At 41.4% G+C, this 17,626-nt stretch overlaps 1 protein-coding gene across 1 annotated transcript in view; it reads left to right on the top strand.

Annotated features, from left to right (window-relative positions):
* Nucleotides 1–17,626, top strand: part of ITGBL1 (integrin subunit beta like 1) — a 138,275-nt gene that overhangs the window by 53,604 nt on the left and 67,045 nt on the right. The window contains exons 3-5 of the mRNA XM_079972853.1: nt 12,061–12,207; nt 13,344–13,466; nt 15,751–15,891. Coding sequence (XP_079828979.1) covers nt 12,061–12,207; nt 13,344–13,466; nt 15,751–15,891 — 411 coding nt within the window. The remainder of the gene's footprint in view (nt 1–12,060; nt 12,208–13,343; nt 13,467–15,750; nt 15,892–17,626) is intronic.

Below are 17,626 nucleotides of genomic sequence, written 5' to 3'. Positions count from 1 at the left end.
GGGTATGGAACCACAGCCCCTCCAGATATTGTTGGCCTGCAACACCCATCAAAGGAAAAAACATGGCTAGTAAAATTACGTGGTTAAAAAACAAACCCAGTAAAGAGTAGCTTGCCTACCTCTAAAGAGGGCTAGTGGTGATTCACTAGCTGTTGTTTAATCGTTTAGTCATGTCTGACTCTTCGTAACCCCATGGACCAGAGCACGTCAGGCACTCCTGTACTCCACTGCCTCCTGGAGTTTCCTCCTATTCATGTTGGTAGCTTCTAGAACACTGTCCAACCATCTCATCCTCTGTCGTCCCCTTCTCCTTGTGCCCTCAATCTTTCCCAACTTCAGGGTCTTTTCCAGGGAGTCTTCTCTTCTCATGAGGTGGCCAAAGTATTGGAGCCTCAGCTTCAGCTTCACTAGTAGCAAACATCTATAAAGGAAAGACTAACTTCTCCTGATGACACACTCCTGTAGAAGTAGTTTTAAGAAAGACAGAAGCAATCACTTCATATGTCAGACTCCACTTTCTGCAGGAATTAATTACACAGATCTACGTCACAACTGACCCTAGGATGTGAATGATAATATTTGCCATTAATCATTCCTTCCTCAAAGTGACAAAAAACTTATCTTACTTGTAATCTTCTTTGTTTAAAAATACATTTTCTGGTAGAAGGGTAAATAGCTAATTCATTTTGCATTTACGCTCCTTTCGTATGCAGGCAAATCCAGAATGGCTTTAATATTAATTCAAGGACCCTTGGTGTGAGGAGCACTAGACTTTGTCAAGACATACTTTTCTTTCTAGATTATATGCCAAAAGTCTTAAAGAGTGCTGCCTGTCATCAGAATGCTGTTGTTCCCAGAGTTTTCAGTTTTGACTCTGACTATAATTATAATTATTTGAGGCAATGGTGGGGAAACTGAGGCCTGTAGGCTTCATGCAGTCCTCTAGGCCTGGCCCTCAGAACAAGCCCCACAACTTCTCCCCAGAACACACAACTCACTGACTCTCCAAGTGTTCTTGCCTGGGTGGAATGCAAGAATGTCTTGTATCACTTTTCATAAACTGAATTTCAAGCAACACAGCATTAAACCATATAGACAAGACTCACTTGTGTTATATTGAAAGGGAGATGGTCAGAAACATAGGTCAGAACTCCAAATTAAAACCAGATGTTGCAGGAGGGTGTGTCTTCATAGGAAATTGTTGGAGAAATTGTTTAGTTAGTTTCTCTTTCATTGTGCTCATTTAAGCCTTTACAGCTTGTAATCCACTTTCATGAGACTTCGAACAGATTGTTCAGCCAAGAAATAGGTGGATGAGTGGAGATGGCAGTGTTGTTTTAAGTGTGATTCCATTACCCTTCAGGAATTCCTGGAAAACTGGCAGCATATCTTTTCTGGACAGCTACTACATTGGTGGACTGCCAGTTCCTGCAAATGAACTGCATCATACTCCCCATATTGTGCACCCGTGCTTTCAAATGTACTTAAAAAGCCATATAGTACCATAATGCACTCCACTCCTCTCACTCCATGAGGATAGCTATTATTTAGTATTGTTGTTTATAAATTATTTGACAGCATTGATATGCATGGCAATTCACACGGACATGTCAGTGAAACCTCCTAGCATTCTGCAGTCCATCCATATAGTTTGACTATGAATTTCACAACTCCAAGCCAATGATTTGTCAAAGGCACTCGCTTCCATCCTGCCAGCCTCTAAGCTATTGCCCCACACCTTTTTTTGGGGGGGGGGGATCACCATTTTAGGATCTACATAACATATATGCTACTCTGTGGCAGACAGCTGAAAACAACACATTAGGAGCTGTTGAGATAAACTGAAATGCTAGTCAGGTGTTGACCCCCGAATGATGAGCCATGATTCATTCCTTGCAGTTTAAGTAACACTATTTTAATGGCACCTGTTTTGGGTATCTGTTGCAGTGCCGACCCCACCAATAAATGGCACTCTGGCATTCACAACATAGCTGTCAAGTGTCCCTTATTTGAAGGGACAGTCCCTTATTCCAGCGCCATGTCCCGCTGCTGTCCCTTATTGATGGATGTCCCTTAAATGTCCCTTAAATGATGTCCCTTAAATTTCAAAGGAAGCAGCTCCTCTCCCCCCCCCCTCCCTGCCGGCCAGGGAGGAGGGAGGCTCCAACTGTGTTGCTTGGCTGTGTTGCTCACCCAAGAAGAAGTCTAAGAACGACTGGGGGCTGGAGCATGCATGCCTTGTGTGTGGCTAGTTAATGCAAGCTGAAGAGGTTTTTGAATGCTGGACGCCATTTTGTTGCACGTGCTGCTGCAAACTTTGCAGTGCAAAGCCAGGCCGGGGAGCCATCTTAAGTTGAAGCTGCGTAGGCCTTGTGGTGCATGTGATTCAGATTCTATTCAGTTGAACCTCTGGTTACAAAGTTGGTTGGACAGTGTTCTTGAAGCTACCCAGCATGAGTTTGACCAGACTGCAGGAGGACAGGAAGACTGGAGTGCCTGCAACAGGTGAGGCTGCAGGTCCCTTATTTTGGCTGCTGGTCCCTTATTTTCAAGGCTGCTGGTCCCTTATTTTCAAATCTGTAAGTTGAAAGCTATGATTCACAATTCCAAGTGCAGCTACATTTTTCTTTTCTTGCTGTGTTGATTCCATGACTAATCAAAAGAGGGTGGAAAGAGATATCAGTTTCAAATGTTTCGTTTCTTTTTGAAGGAAACAAAATAATTTTACTAATACAAAACCCTAGATTTTATATATAGATTTATGCATGAATAGCCCATCTGAAACGATGGTTTCCTTTATTAGTCATAAGCTCTTTCTTAAAGAAAATGTTTTTATTAAAGATTTTCTTGGGTTACAAAGGTACATACATTGCCTGTGCTTTCAGATCATAAATCCCTTTCCACAGCTCGGTTATATTCGATGTGAGACATTAATGTTGTAGACAGTATAAGGCTGAGGGAGAGAGAGTGGGGTAGTAAACTTTCAGTCTTTTACATAGTATATGCACAGGTTTTTGTGTCAGCATCACGTGGGTAGGTTCTCCTTCTATTCATTTATTAGTTTTCATTGGCGGTGAGAGAGATTGGGGGGCCTTCAGTTGACTGCAGTGAGTTTTGTTTGCGTGTGTGAGGGAATGGTGGTGGTTGGGTCAAATTAGCCATATCGATTCAAGTGCTGTCAGTGGGTTCTTGTTGTCATCTTGTTGGACTGTGTGTGTAATAAAGGGGAGCCACACTGGGGTGAAGGTGTCCTCTTTTGTTTACCCTGTCCTAGTTTCAAACTGGGGATTTAACTTTTCTAGTATGGCTGTTTCTCATACAGTTTTTAAAATATATACCCTGTGTTGGACTTCCGGGTCGGCGCCATCGCCGAATGGCGGACTCCCTCCGAGCTCCGGAGGGAGTCGGCTGGGTAGGGGTCGGGTCCTGCCGTGCCGGCGACGCGGGGACCCTCAAAAACCATGGGCGGAGATGCCCATGGACTTGGTGACTCGGCGGGCACCGTTTGCGCCCCCCGACCCGCGAAGGAGCCTTTTTAAAGGCTGCGGAGCGGGTGACGGGGGGTGTGTGGTGCTGTGAGTCCAATGCTTCCCCTGCCCTGCGAAGCCGCATGTCATTCGGCGGAGAGCAATGACTTCTTCTTTGAAAATTTCGGATTTGGACTAAAAGGAACAACCCGTGAGTAAATTGATTGGACTTAAAAGGGAAATTTGATCTTTGAATTTGGAACAAGCGGGGGGAGTGCAAAAAGGAAGTCCGCCCCCCCCTGTTGTAGATGGCTCAACGCAAGGATTTGACAACTAAGATCGAGAGATGAACTTGTTTACCTGAAAAAAAATTTTAACTTCACGAAGGGAAATTACAATAATTGTGCTGGAGGAGAAGACTGATTTGTGGGAACTAAAATGCAACCCCCCCGGGAACCGGGAACGATCCGCTATGAGAGACTGGTGAAGAGACACAGAAACTTTGACAGCTGTCAAAGTAGCTGTCAAAGCAGGAAAATAAAAGAGAACTTTGTTACGATGGCTTTGCTGGTTAGATTTGTTACAATTTGGACATAAATTATTGGAAATAAAGGCAACAAGTTATTTGACTTTTGGGTCTGATTTTGAAAGAAATTAAGTTACCATATTCCCTCTAGAGGGAGGCTGGGACATTGCAACAGTAGCAGCAAGTGGAAAAATACTATGAATTTGAGCAGGATCTGTTATCTCTTGGGAAAGCTGCAAAAACGAAGCATTATTTTGTCTACAGAGGTTTCTATACTAAAGGAGACAATGGATTTATCTATTGAAGAAAGGAAGGGACTTGACGCAAGTTATGTTCCTGAATAACAAAAGCCTCTGTGGAGAACAAGAAGTTTCTGAATTAGAAGGTTTCTGCAGCAGAACAGGAAAAAGCAACCTGAGGAATAAGAGCTGGACCAAATTTGAAGCCGGAGTATTTGGAACATCCAGACTTTAAAAGGACCAAGAAATAGAATTTAAGTTAGACTCTTAAACATAGAGGTCTGGATGGAAGAACAATGACTTTTTCTGAGAGTTTTTTCGAGATTGGACTTTCTGAAATTAAAAGCTATCAAAAGACGGCAAAGTGGAGTTGAGATATAGACGTGGATACACCAGGCTGGCAGTAGACAATGGATGAACTTTGGGGATTGGAACCGGGGAATGGGGGGGGGGGAGATTTGGAATCCAAAGGCTGTAAAATTATATATTATTTCTTTCTTTTCTTTTTTCATGTTTGTTGTTTGAAAATAGGGGAATTCGTGGAAGGGAAATGGGGTCGATCTTAGGGAATAATATAAAAGATAAGGAGAAATGGTTCATTAAGATAAATAAGATAAATTAATTTGGAATAAATGGGTTATTTAAAATTACAAATAAGGTTTTAAAATTTGGGGTAAGAATCTGTGGAATCAATTTAAGGGAAATGGAATACAAGAGGGGGAGGGGGGGGGAAGTCCGGGAAAGATGCCACTGAAACCAAGTGTAAATCATATTTGTTTTTTCTTTCTTTCTTGCTATCTTTCCTTTTTATTCTGGAAAATTTTTAATAAATATTATTAAAAAAATAAAAATAAAATAAAATATATACCCTGTGTTAAGTTGTGGGTGAACATATCAGACGACACAGCGATTCTTCAAACAGCTCTTGTTTATTCACAGGCCAGAACAGAACTGAAATGAAGGGTTCAACCAGCCTGCTTATATAGAGCTCCACTAGAACGCAACAGTAACCATTTTCTGTAACTATCCAATCACTGAGCGTCACTTTCGGTCCCTTATTTGCATATGTGGACCTGAACTATCTACAGTATCCCCCTGCTGGCCCAGGGTGAGAACTTCAGTACATAACACCCTGTTTCCCCGAAAATAAGACAGTGTCTTATATTAATTTTTGCTCCCAAAGATGCACTAGGTCTTATTTTCAGGGGGTGTCTTATTTTTCCATGAAGAAGAATACGGTACACATTTATTGTCTAATTGTGAGTCAGCCAGATTTCATCAGGGCAGAGCAAGCAGCAGGCGGCAGCTGGTTTAAAGAGACCTCTCACTGCCTGAACAGCTCTGGCTGCATTGTGGCCAATCAGTGAGCCGTGCAGCGGCGCCCGTCGCTACGGTCCAGAGGAGTCAGACGCCTTGTGGTGGCTTCCGGGGCCTTATATTCCGTCGAGGCCTTATGTTCAGAGGAGGCCTTATTATCGGGGTGGTCTTATTTTTGAGGGATGCCTTATATTACAGTGAGAGGCAAAACTGGAAATAGGTCTTATTTTCAGGGGATGTCTTACTTTCGGGGAAAGACGGTATATATAAGTTGTTAAGTTTACTGAGTAATAACCCCCTAAACCCTGATCTGCCATGTGGGGATGAGGAAGTAGCACACTTCCCTCTGCCACACTCTGTAAGTGGTGGTGGTGGGTTCAATGCCAAACAACCCACATACTGAAAGCACAGTACAGCACATGCTAATACCAGTGGTGTTTGAAAACCAGCCTGTTTGGGGTGACAGGTCTGATCCAGGACCCCCTGTTCTGCTCTGCCAGTCTAGAGCCTGGTGCAGGGAGTGTGGGGAAGGTGAATTATCACTGCCACCATCTTCTGCCCTCGCAGTTGCTGATTGCAGAGGCGGATTTAGGGCAGTGCGGGCGGTTCCCTCACAAAGGGCACCGAGTCGAGTGTGTACCTTCCAGACATCTTCCCAGAGCCTAGGTAGTTAGCGCTTGCTTTGGAAAGGATGAGGGCAAGCTCTAGGACGCTGCCTGAACCCTCGCGTCTCCTTCTCAAAGCCTATCGCGTTACCTGGCTTTGGGAAGGCAGTGTGAGAGCTGGGTGCGTGCGTGCGTGCCAAATGTTGGCATTGCACAGGGTGCCGAATCACCAAGGTGTCGCTGATACCGTTATGAATCCACTGCTCTCTGCTGCTACAGCCACAGTTTGTGTTGCTCTGCTGGTTATTGTTATTTTTACATTCACAAAAAGCAATCAATAAACTCAAAACAAACAGAAAGAACAAAGGAAGGAGCACATGTTCCAAAGTGCAAACCAGGGCACAAATGCACATAGAAATAAAAGGGAGCGGCTATCGCTCTACAGCAGGGATGGGGAAGGTGATGTCTTTGCCAGTACAGTGGTACCTCAGGTTACCAACAGCAGCAAGAATTCTCATCGCAAAGCATTGGAAGACACAAGACCTACCCACCTTGGAAGAATGGCAGATGAAGGTGATAGATTATATGGGACTGGCAGAAATGACCGGCAGAATCCGAGACCAGGGAAGAGAGACGGCGGAAGAAGGTTGGAAGAAATTCAAGGATTATCTCAGGAAACATTGCAAAATTAATGAATGCTAGAATGACGTTGGTTTAGAAATTAAGCGGTTTTCAGCTGAAATGGTTATGTAAAAAGAAAAGAAAGATTAGAAATTAATTGAAAATTAAGGGAGAGGATTTGCTGAATTAATAATTAGAAATTGGGATACAGAAAGGGGAGGTATGAGGAGGTCGGGGAAGTAAGTTTAAGAAAACAAGGGATTGAAATTATACTTGTTTTTTGTTTGTGTATTGTGTATTGTTTGTATTATTGTTTTGTTTTTATATAATTTGTGAAACTATAATAAATATCTTTTAAAAAACAACAACAGTGGTACCTCAGGTTACATACGCTTTAGGTTACAGACTCCACTAACCCAAAAATAGTGCTTCAGGTTAAGAACTTTGCTTCAGGATGAGAACAGAAATCATGCTCTGGCGGCGCGGCGGCAGCAGCAGGAGGCCCCATTAGCTAAAGTGGTGCTTCAGGTTAAGAACAGTTTCAGGTTAAGAATGGACCTCCAGAATGAATTAAGTACTTAGCCCTAGGTACCACTGTAAAGACTTAACTCTATCTTTGAACTATGTGATTTACTGACGGCACACTCCTGTGACAGGCCTCCAGATGCTGTTGAACTACTACTCCCATCAGCCCTAGCAAAGGACAACCAGTTGCCAGGGATGATGGGAGTGGTAGTTCAGCAACACTGGGAGACTAAAAGTGTCCCCACAACTATTTTACAGGAAGGAACAGAATATAAAATATGAGGAAGAGTAGCCATTCAGGAAAAGAAACCACACCTGTGCAAGGAATGCTACAAAACCATTTCAGGCCTCGGAGTATGAATATACATATAGTATACATATAGAATTTGTCCTTTAGAGTGAATAATATTCAAGACCATCCATGCAAATTCTTTATGACAAGCCTATGATGAGAATTCCTCCCCCTCTGTGTTTCTATGCCAGCATTATCCGCCAGAGGGCAACATTTTAATTTTTTTTAATCCACAGCACCTCTCTTTTCTTTCTTCTGAAGAAAGGTTTGATAATTTTATTCATTGTATGCAACAAGGTTTGCTAACAACAACAAAACAACAACAACAACCTGAAGTTTTCCCTTACATCAGCATTACAAATCAGTGTAGTTAGTTTTGTATGTTGTTTTGTGCTCAGAAGTAAACACCATATAAGAGTATCGGCACCTCATTTTAAAAAGATTATTTTTTCTACTTGATATAAGCATAAGTAATATGTTGCCAATGTTAATCAGAATATTTTTTATATAAAAGAACCTTCTAATAATATACAAAACCAAAAAAATTGTAGGATTAACCTTTATCAGGAAGGTTAATCTGAGCATCCAGAATCTTGTTAGATTTGTCCTCACATTTGCTGGTTTGTTTATTAATTTATTATGCAGGCTTCCTTTCCACCAAATGATGCTCAAGGCAGCTAGCTGCAAAAATATAAATAGTATAAAACTGCAATAAAATAAAATAAGCAGATAAAACGTCAATAAAAGTCAGCTTATGGTTGCAAATTGTCAACACTGGTTCAGAGGAAAGAGAATTTTCCAATAGTGTGGTGGCGATTTGCTAATCCCTGTGTGATGATCCTAATATTAATATTATGTGTGTACCCACCCCCAGAAACACACTCTTTTTGTGCAGGCAGAGTCTGGTTCAGTGGATTATTTTGAAATTCTCCGAGTTAGGTGAAGATGCTTTATTCCCTCTCTCTCAAAGCTGGACAATAATTACAGAACTCTCCCATTTTCTCATTCTCTTTTCTGACTTCTAAATCCTCTGTGATTCAAGAGAGGATCAATCAAAAATGATTTCTTAAGCTATTCCATGAAGCACTTTTCAGATTCTGATAAGCTCTTTTTTGAATCATTCTCTGGTTCATAAAAAAAAGATACTAATGAGACCAATTTAATTACCATACCAGCTGCTACTCCTTTTTTATTCTTCCTGTATAGTGCAGAAAAGAATTCAATGTTTTAAGTCCTTTCACCTGCATGCTGAAAACCCCACATATTTTAATATGTGTATAAATTATAAAAGGTGACTAGTACCCCACACGTTTTGTTCCTGTTGTCTGGAGATGTAAAGAGATTAACTGTGTGAGTGAAAAATCATGGTGCTTTATAAACATATTAGAGCAGCGGTTTGGAACTTCTGCTCCATGGGCCTAAACAGGCCTGCCTAGATTTCCCAATTTTGCCCATGAGGTAATCTTGGCACCAACAACGCTCAGAGTTGGTGGCCAATTTCAAGACCACTGCTGTTCCTTCTGAGGAGCTTTTAATCTTTAAACTAGACTTGGACTGGATAGCCCAAGAGAACAAAGAAAAGGCTGGCCATGAATTGGAAAGTAATGAAAATGGTGATGGAGGAAGGATGGAGCCAATGTGTTCATCCACATTCTCCCCTAAATATATTTACAGTCACCTAATTGTGATGCCCGCATAGGGCTTCAATTACTATTTTGAATAAAATCAAACCACTACTCCAAGTTCACAGCTATGTTTTCATAGGTTCCTTTATTTTAAAACAATCCTTTCTTTCCCCATTTTTGGCCGTTGTGTAATAATGTTTTTGATTAATGCTTATCTCCATTGACTGTGAGGGATTAAGGCTGCCTGACCAGCAGCTAAAGGAGATTACGAAGGCTAGGCTGCTAAATTGATGTTTAAGGAACAAGGTAGCTGGGAGGGAGAACGTCTTTCACACTTTTGTTTGGCGCTTCTTTTATTCCATGAAGATCAAGGGAGACTGAGCTCTTAATTCACCAGGGGGACTGGAATAGAAGAAGGCTAAGTTGTGATATTTTTATTGTATTAAAAAGAGATTGATAGAAGGATGGTGGTGTTTTGTTTTTTTAATAAAAACTAATAATAGTGGATACTTATATTTATGGACCAATTCAAGCCACAATTGACCACCAGTGATAGGATGTGTGTGTGGAGGGGGCAGCAGCGGAGATACCTCTATGATTTTTTTTTAAAAAATTTCACTCTTTTTCTGCAATCTTTTCACTTTGCTAGGTGGAGAGGAGGGTATAAAACTGTCAAAGGCTTATTTTTGAGGCGAGGATGGTACTTAACATACAGAATTAAGCATTTCTTAAATGTGAAGCTAGCGTGGAATCTTAGGACAATCTGGAGAAATAAAAAATAATACATTTTTTAAAAAATGTTACTCATTATTAACATAAGCATTACTCAGGAAGAGGGGCTACACTCCCCCAGTATCCAGCTGTCATGGATATGCCTACCTTGGTACATGTGAGTATGCTTATGTTTAGGGAAGATGATATTAGTTTTATAACTTTATAACTTCTAGTTTTATGGCCATAATGATATATGCATGTTAAAAGCACCAGGAGCAAGTTTCTTGCTCAATATCTTAAGGGCATTGCCGATGATACGATTGAAGCCAAACTGAGATATCTGTGTATCTGAAGAAGTGTGCATGCACACGAAAGCTCATACCAAGAACTAACTTAGTTGGTCTTTAAGGTGCTACTGGAAGGAATTTTTTTTGTTTTGACTATGGCAGACCAACACGGCTACCTATCTGTAACTGAGATATCTACTAATTGATGATGACCCCCTAAGATCACTCATGGTTGCCAGATTCTTGATCAGCGTCCTATTCCTAAAGAAGAGAAACGGTCTCCTGTGTGGCTCGGATAATCCCTTTAAACCATGATCTATGTTTTAGGTGATATCACCATTGTTTTAAACCATGATCTATGTTTTAGGTGATATCACCATTGATATCCTTGATTAATTTATGAGCAGAGGGCGATGTATAGGTTACAAATTTATTGTAATGTATGATGGTGGTCTTTGTTTTTGTTTTGCTTCAGTTCCTGTTTGTCTTTTGTAAGTTTTGGCATTTTAAATTTGGAGGTTTAAGTATATTATGTTGGTATGGGAAACTGTCGTGTAACGGGCCAATGGCCGTAATAAAGATCAATCCAATCCAATCCATGTTAAAAGTTAAACCCTTAAAAAAAAAAATCTTGACATCTTGTCCCTTGGAACAACTTGGAATATGAATGGTGAACTCCTAGATCTCTGTAAGTCAAGCAACACATAGACCTTTCAACATTGGATACTGCCCTGTAAGTTCCAAACACCATGGAGCATCATGTGACCTGGGGATTATGTGATTTTTCTGTTGGTGCATAAGTCAGTGTGGTGTAGTGGTTAAGAGCGGTAGACTCGTAATCTGCTGAACCAGGTTCGTGTCTCTGTTCCTCCACATGCAGCTGCTGGGTGACCTTGGGCTAGTCATACTTCTGTGAAGTCTCTCAGCCTCACTCACCTCACAGAGTGTTTGTTGCAGGGGAGGAGGGGAAAGGAGAATATTAGCTGCTTTGAGACTCCTTCGGGTAGTGATAAAGCAGGATATCAAATCCAAACTCTTCTAAGCATTCTTCCATCTCCTCATCCATAGATGCATGGAGACTTAGAACTTAAGAGAGGCATGAGTACTTCCTCTGATATACCCATCCCACTCTTACTTGTTAGCCAGGTTGCATGAAGGTGGTGAGAGAGCCATGCATTTCTACTTGGGTGACAAATAAATGCATCTGCCAAGTGGCATGCCAAGTTGCCAAGCTGTGCTAACTCCCAGGGTGGATGCTTACCCTATTAAAATGGAGCTCAGTAGTGTTAAGTTGTCTGGACCTGACAAATCATTTTTAACAGAAGCCAGGTTAATCAGAAGATGAAAGAGGGAAATGTGGGGTGTTGGTAGGAGTAACTGATTGAGAAGCTCAATAATAGAGTGGCTGGGGAAACCCAGCCAGATGGGCAGGGTATAAATAATAAAATTATTGTTATGATGATTATAAGCAGATGGAGGCACTGACAGTATGGTAGGAAAGCATCCACACATTTATTTATTACCTTTACCTGTAACTGCACATTTTCTCTCATGGTCCTTCTTAAGCAAGAATATATTTTTGAAAATTTCTATTTTTAAATGAAAGTCCACATTCATTTAAAGAGAAGGTGCCAGGCTCTCTGTTCTGTAACTGGATTTTGATTCGTGTTTGATGGTTCACGCTCAAACCATTTGACTGGTTAACAGCCATGTAACATTTACATCTAATCATTTGTATTTAAATTGCACCATGTTACGAGCAAATTAATGGCATTTCAAAATAAAACATTGAGATTTGCTGTGTGCATATGCTGATCAGCGATTCTTTGACTATTCATCCAGGCCATGGAAAGTGTGACTGTGGAAAGTGCAAATGTGAGGACGGTTGGTATGGTGATGCCTGCCAATACCCAACGACCTGCAACCTTACGCGGAAGAAAAGTAACGAAATGTGCAAGAATTCGCAAGATAACATCTGCTCAAATGCAGGTGAGGCTTAATTTTGCTTTGTTTTGATGGATGGACGCAGGGGTAAACAGGAGACGCTTGGGTGATCTGTTATGTGAGTTTGAATTATATGGATTAACTCAAAGAGGGGCTTAAAAGAAATGTGCAAGAACTGGAGTATTTTGAGAATCTAGCATAAATGAATAGCATGAAGAATTAATTCCCAGAGAACATGCACAGTGGGTTAGATGCAGCTGAAGATTGCACTGATACTTTGCATTGTTGCAATTAAATTTGGGCCGGCTGGAATTTCTGTGTTGCATCAGAGCTATAACCTTTGTAGAGATAGTGCTGGTCCAGATCTGATTATTAGACTGTAGAAAAAGTGAAGTCTGATGGGGGTACGAAACCTATTGTGGAGGTTTGGAATGAAATGTCCAGTACTAGAGCCACAAAGTTCTATAAACAATGGCCCAGGCTTACCTTGAGATCACTAGGCCCTTGTGTACCTGTGACAATGTCATTGGGGGCATGATGGCCTTCAGTCTTGTAATGTTCCTTTTGACATGTATGTGGCTCTTCATACCACAAGCACCCCTCACATGTCTTACAGTGGAGCGTCCAACTCCATTTAGAGGGCTCTACTCTAGCACAAGGGACGCGGGTGGCGCTGTGGGTTAAACCACAGTGCCTAGGACTTGCCAATCAGAAGGTTGGCGATTCGAATCCCCGGGGTGAGTTCCTGATGCTCGGTCCCAGCTCCTGCCAACCTAGCAGTTCGAAAGCACGTCAAAGTGCAAATAGATAAATAGGTACCGCTCTGGCGGGAAGGTAAACGGTGTTTCCGTGCACTGCTCTGGTTCGCCAGAAGCGGCTTAGTCATGCTGGCCACATGACCCGGAAGTTGTACACCGGCTCCCTCGGCCAATAAAGGAGATGAGCGCCGCAACCCAAGAGTCGGCCATGACTGGACCTAATGGTCAGGGGTCCCTTTACCTTTACCTTTACTCTAGCACATCCTGTTGTTATAAATGAAGTAAATAATAATTTAATAATCTTGCAGACATGGATAAGACCATGAAATCATGCTGCATTCCAAGGGATTAGAATAGATTGCCTTTGACATTCCTTCTTGCACTCTGACTTATCCATGTTGTCTTTGTTTCTGGTTTTAACAGGAACTTGTCATTGTGGCCGATGTAAATGTGACAATTTAGAAGGAAATGGATTGATCCATGGTAAATATTGTGAGTGTGATGACCGAGAATGCATAGATGAAGAAACAGGAGAGATGTGTACAGGTAAGTGTATTTACGGAGATGGAGAATTATTGCAAAGTGTTAATCAAATAATATTGATGTGACATTTGGTGGGAATTTTTGAATGAAAGGACTGCACTCCAACACTATCCATGATGCTTGCATTTGATCAAAGCCACTGTTTTCAATGGGATTTAATCACAAGTACTTTTAGACGGTTTGGAGCCCAGGTAGTGAATTCTGAAGCTAAGCTCTACCATTTCTCTGTTGCCAAAGGAGGCAAAAGCTTTCAATTTTTATTTTGTTTGCAGAGTTTCTGCCACATGGAGAAACTTTTTGATAGCAGCAGTGGTTGTGAATAATGAGAGAGCTGCATTTTAGGAAGCAGGAGCCTTGTAAGACATCTTGTGTTAGCCAGGTGTAAGGTTAGCAGTTACAGACAATAGAGGGAGTATGATGTTGCTTTAGGCCAATAGGTAGTATGAATATTACTCCGCTGAGGCAATCTGAGGGTTACAACAGTGAAAATTAGTATCTTGGTAGGCTCCAGTCCACATATCATGACAGTATAAACACTTACTCCATTCCCTGTGGTCATTATTTCGAAGAGGTTTATAGCTGCAGAGGACTCAGCAGAAAGTAGCAACAGTCCAGCTCATTCCTTCACTAGCAGGAGTAATTTATCTCAATACAATAAATGGGATTTTGCACAGTCTTAAATCATGGGTGTGCAAGATCTTGGGCTCCATGATCACTGCAGATGGTGACAGCAGCCATGAAAATAAAAGACACCTGCTTCTTGGGAGAAAAGCAATGACAAACCTAGACAGCATCTTAAAAAGCAGAGACATCACCTTGCCAACAAAAGTCCGTATAGTTAAAGCTATGGTTTTCCCAGTAGCGATGTATGGAAGTGAGAGCTGGACCATAAAGAAGGTTGATCACCGAAGAATTGATGCTTTTAAATTATGGTGCTGGAGGAGACTCTTAAGAGTCCCATGGACTGCAAGAAGATCAAACCTATCCATTCTTAAGGAAATCAGGCCTGAGTGCTCACTGGAAGGACAGATCCTGAAGCTGAGGCTCCAATACTTTAGCCACCTCATGAAAAGACAAGACTCCCTGGAAAAGACCCTGATGTTGGGAAAGATTCAGGGCACAAGGAGAAGGGGATGACAGAGGACGAGATGGTTGGATAGTGTTCTCAAAGCTACAGACATGAGTTTGACCAAGCTGCGGGAGGCAGTGGAAGACAGGAGTGCCTGGCCTGCTCTGGTCCATGGGGTTATGAAGAGTTGGACACGACTAAACAACAACACAACAACAACAAATGCACGATAGTGTAGGATTGGGGGTTTTTCTGCTGATACTTTGGTACATTTGCCACAAGAACATAATTTGAGAAGGGGATAAATTCATTGCCAATAAATAGTTACCAGAAAAGAGTAAAAAAAGGAAAACTAACCAAGTTATTGAGAGAGTAATTCTCTCCTTGAATTATGCTGGAGGGAAAGAACTGTGTCCTCTGCACACCCAATCCAATAGTAGAGGTGGAAACACACAGCTTGAAAACTCTCCAAATAGCAGAAAAATACTCAACATTCTCCCAATATGCCTCTCAAGTTGAGTTGGTGAGACACCCACATGGTGGTGAGCCAGTCTATGCAGACTGAACTGGGTGTGTGTCTATCACTGATTCACCCAGTTGTTGTTTTTTAAAAAATGATTATAAAAATTACATATTTTCATCTCTTAATATCTGTTGCAAGCTTAGGGAGTCTGAAGATACCCAGTGCTAGTAAGGATGTCCTTAATAGCTTTGCAAAGAAGACAGAACTTCTCCCTCCTTTGTACTCTGCTAGACTTGGCTGTATCTTAATAACCATAATAAAAATTCTGAACAAATATACTCTTACGCATGCTCAGCCATCTACATTTCATGATTTTCTGTAAAAATGTTCTTAAGTGTCCATGTGGTAAGCCAGACTCTCCGTCTCCCCCAGCATTAACCAGTGTTGCTGCTTAGATGTAGGCCGGCATTTATTGCAAGTTTCAGAAGAATATTAGGCGATTGTCCTAATGACTTTATTGTATATAGACTCATTCATCAGAAATAAAGCAGCCCCTCCAGAATGCTAGAAAACAATGAAACGATGCTGAGATTTCTGCAGAGGTTATTACGAGACCAATAATAAAATTGCTCCCGTCTGTGGTGGCTATTAGTTTTATGAATCCTCATTCAAAATCTTCTTAAAAATGAACTGAACAATATATATTTTTATAAAGACTATCTTTCTTCACTGTCAACATTTTGTCTTGGGTTAAGGCCATGGAAAGTGTTACTGTGGAAACTGCTACTGCGAGGCTGGTTGGCATGGCGATAAATGTGAACTTCAGTGTGACATTACCCCATGGGAGATCAAGAGGAGGTGCACATCTCCAGATGGCAAAATCTGCAGCAACAGAGGTGCGCCATTCATGTACTGTTCTACATATGTAGATCTCTTGGAACTAGACTTTAGTTTGTTGTTGTTTCAATTAATATTTTGCATTGATCTAAGATTGCATGGTATGGTGAAAACTCACCTGTTGTTACAAAAGTGTGGGCTACGTTGAACCCCTGAAGCCAAATCTGTTAATTTTATATCATATTTCTATACCATCCATTCCAGCAACACAGAGTATTCTATGCTATACCATTCCAGCAACACAGAGTATTAAAATAAAATATAGGCAATAATGCCAAGAAATATCAATGGCACGAATGGAGTACAGCACACTGTCTTTACGTGCACATGCAAACAAACAAACCTTTATTGTCCTTTATTGTAATTATGTATTTTAACCTAGGGAACATGAGGCTCCCAAGTTGTGGTTAAACTACAAATTCCATCATCCTTGACCTTTGAGCATGCTGACTGGGCCTGAATCTACACTCACCTGTTTAACGTCATTTCCCCCTATTAGAATATTAGATGTGTCATTCTAAAATGTCACAGGGCATACTTGTAAATTAAAACAAATGAAAATTATCCCTGACAAATGAAAGTTATACCCAGCCATACCATTTTTGAAAGCGCTTTTTCTCTCCTTGTTGCTGGTTCCTTTGTTTCTCTGCTTCGCCCATTTTAAATCTTTCTCCCTCCTTCTGGGTGCTTTGTTATCTGCCCCTCGAATGCCATTGGAGGGGGTTCAGAGTTTGAATGCAGTAAAAAAAGAAAAAAGGAAAAACACTTAGAACATATGAACAGTGTTTCAGTGATAGAGCAGCATAAAATGATTAAAAATGAAATGACAAGGTAATAACACATTATGAATGTAAAAAGTAGGACGGCATGTGTCCATCTACGTTATCAAAACCATTCCTTAACCCTTCCTTAATGTTAAAAGCCATGAGTGTAGATTCTGTTGGATCAATCCATCAACCTCTGATGGATGATTTTGAAGGATTGGGTCCGGCATCACTTTCGCTGTGTGTGTGTGTGTGTGTGTGTGTGTGTGTGTGTCAGTATCCATACTCAGCAGAGTTACATCTCAACGCAGTTCCTTCCTTGGAAGCATCTTTAGGGCTGAAGGTACACACAGTAGGTAATAAGCACTCATGGGTGCCATAAAGATTTAGTCAAGTGTGGAAGTTTACTTGACTGGTGTAAAAGCATATTGGTAGCAAATAAATACAGACGGGCACGATCCAGTATACCTGAAGGAGCGTCTCCACCCCCATCGTTCTGCCTGGACACTGAGGTCCTGTGCCGAGGGCCTTCTGGTGGTTCGCTACCTGTGAGAAGCCAAGTTACAGGGAACCAGGCAGAGGGCCTTCTCGGTAGTGGCACCCACCCTGTGGAACACCCTTCCACCAGATGTCAAAGAAAAAAACAACTACCAGACTTTTAGACGACATCTGGAGGCAGCCCTGTTTAGGGAAGCTTTTAATGTTTAATAGATTATTGTATTTTAATATTCTGTTGGAAGCCGCCCAGAGTGGCTGGGGGAACCCAGCCAGATGGGCGGGGTATAAATAATAAATTCTTCTTCTTCTTCTTCTTCTTCTTCTTCTTCTTCTTCTTCTTCTTCTTCTTCTTCTTCTTCACCACTTCCATGGTCAAGGCATGCTTCGAGTCCAACAAGAGTCCAAGACTCTTTCTCTGCTTCTCTCACTGCAAGGCGCAAGCAAGAGACTCAAAACAAGTCACAGGAATTCA

This window comes from Podarcis cretensis (genome assembly GCF_951804945.1).
Source record: "Podarcis cretensis genome assembly, chromosome: 4".
Taxonomy (NCBI): domain Eukaryota; kingdom Metazoa; phylum Chordata; class Lepidosauria; order Squamata; family Lacertidae; genus Podarcis; species Podarcis cretensis.
Note: the sequence above shows the minus strand (reverse complement) of the source record. Positions and strands in the feature narration are given on the sequence as shown.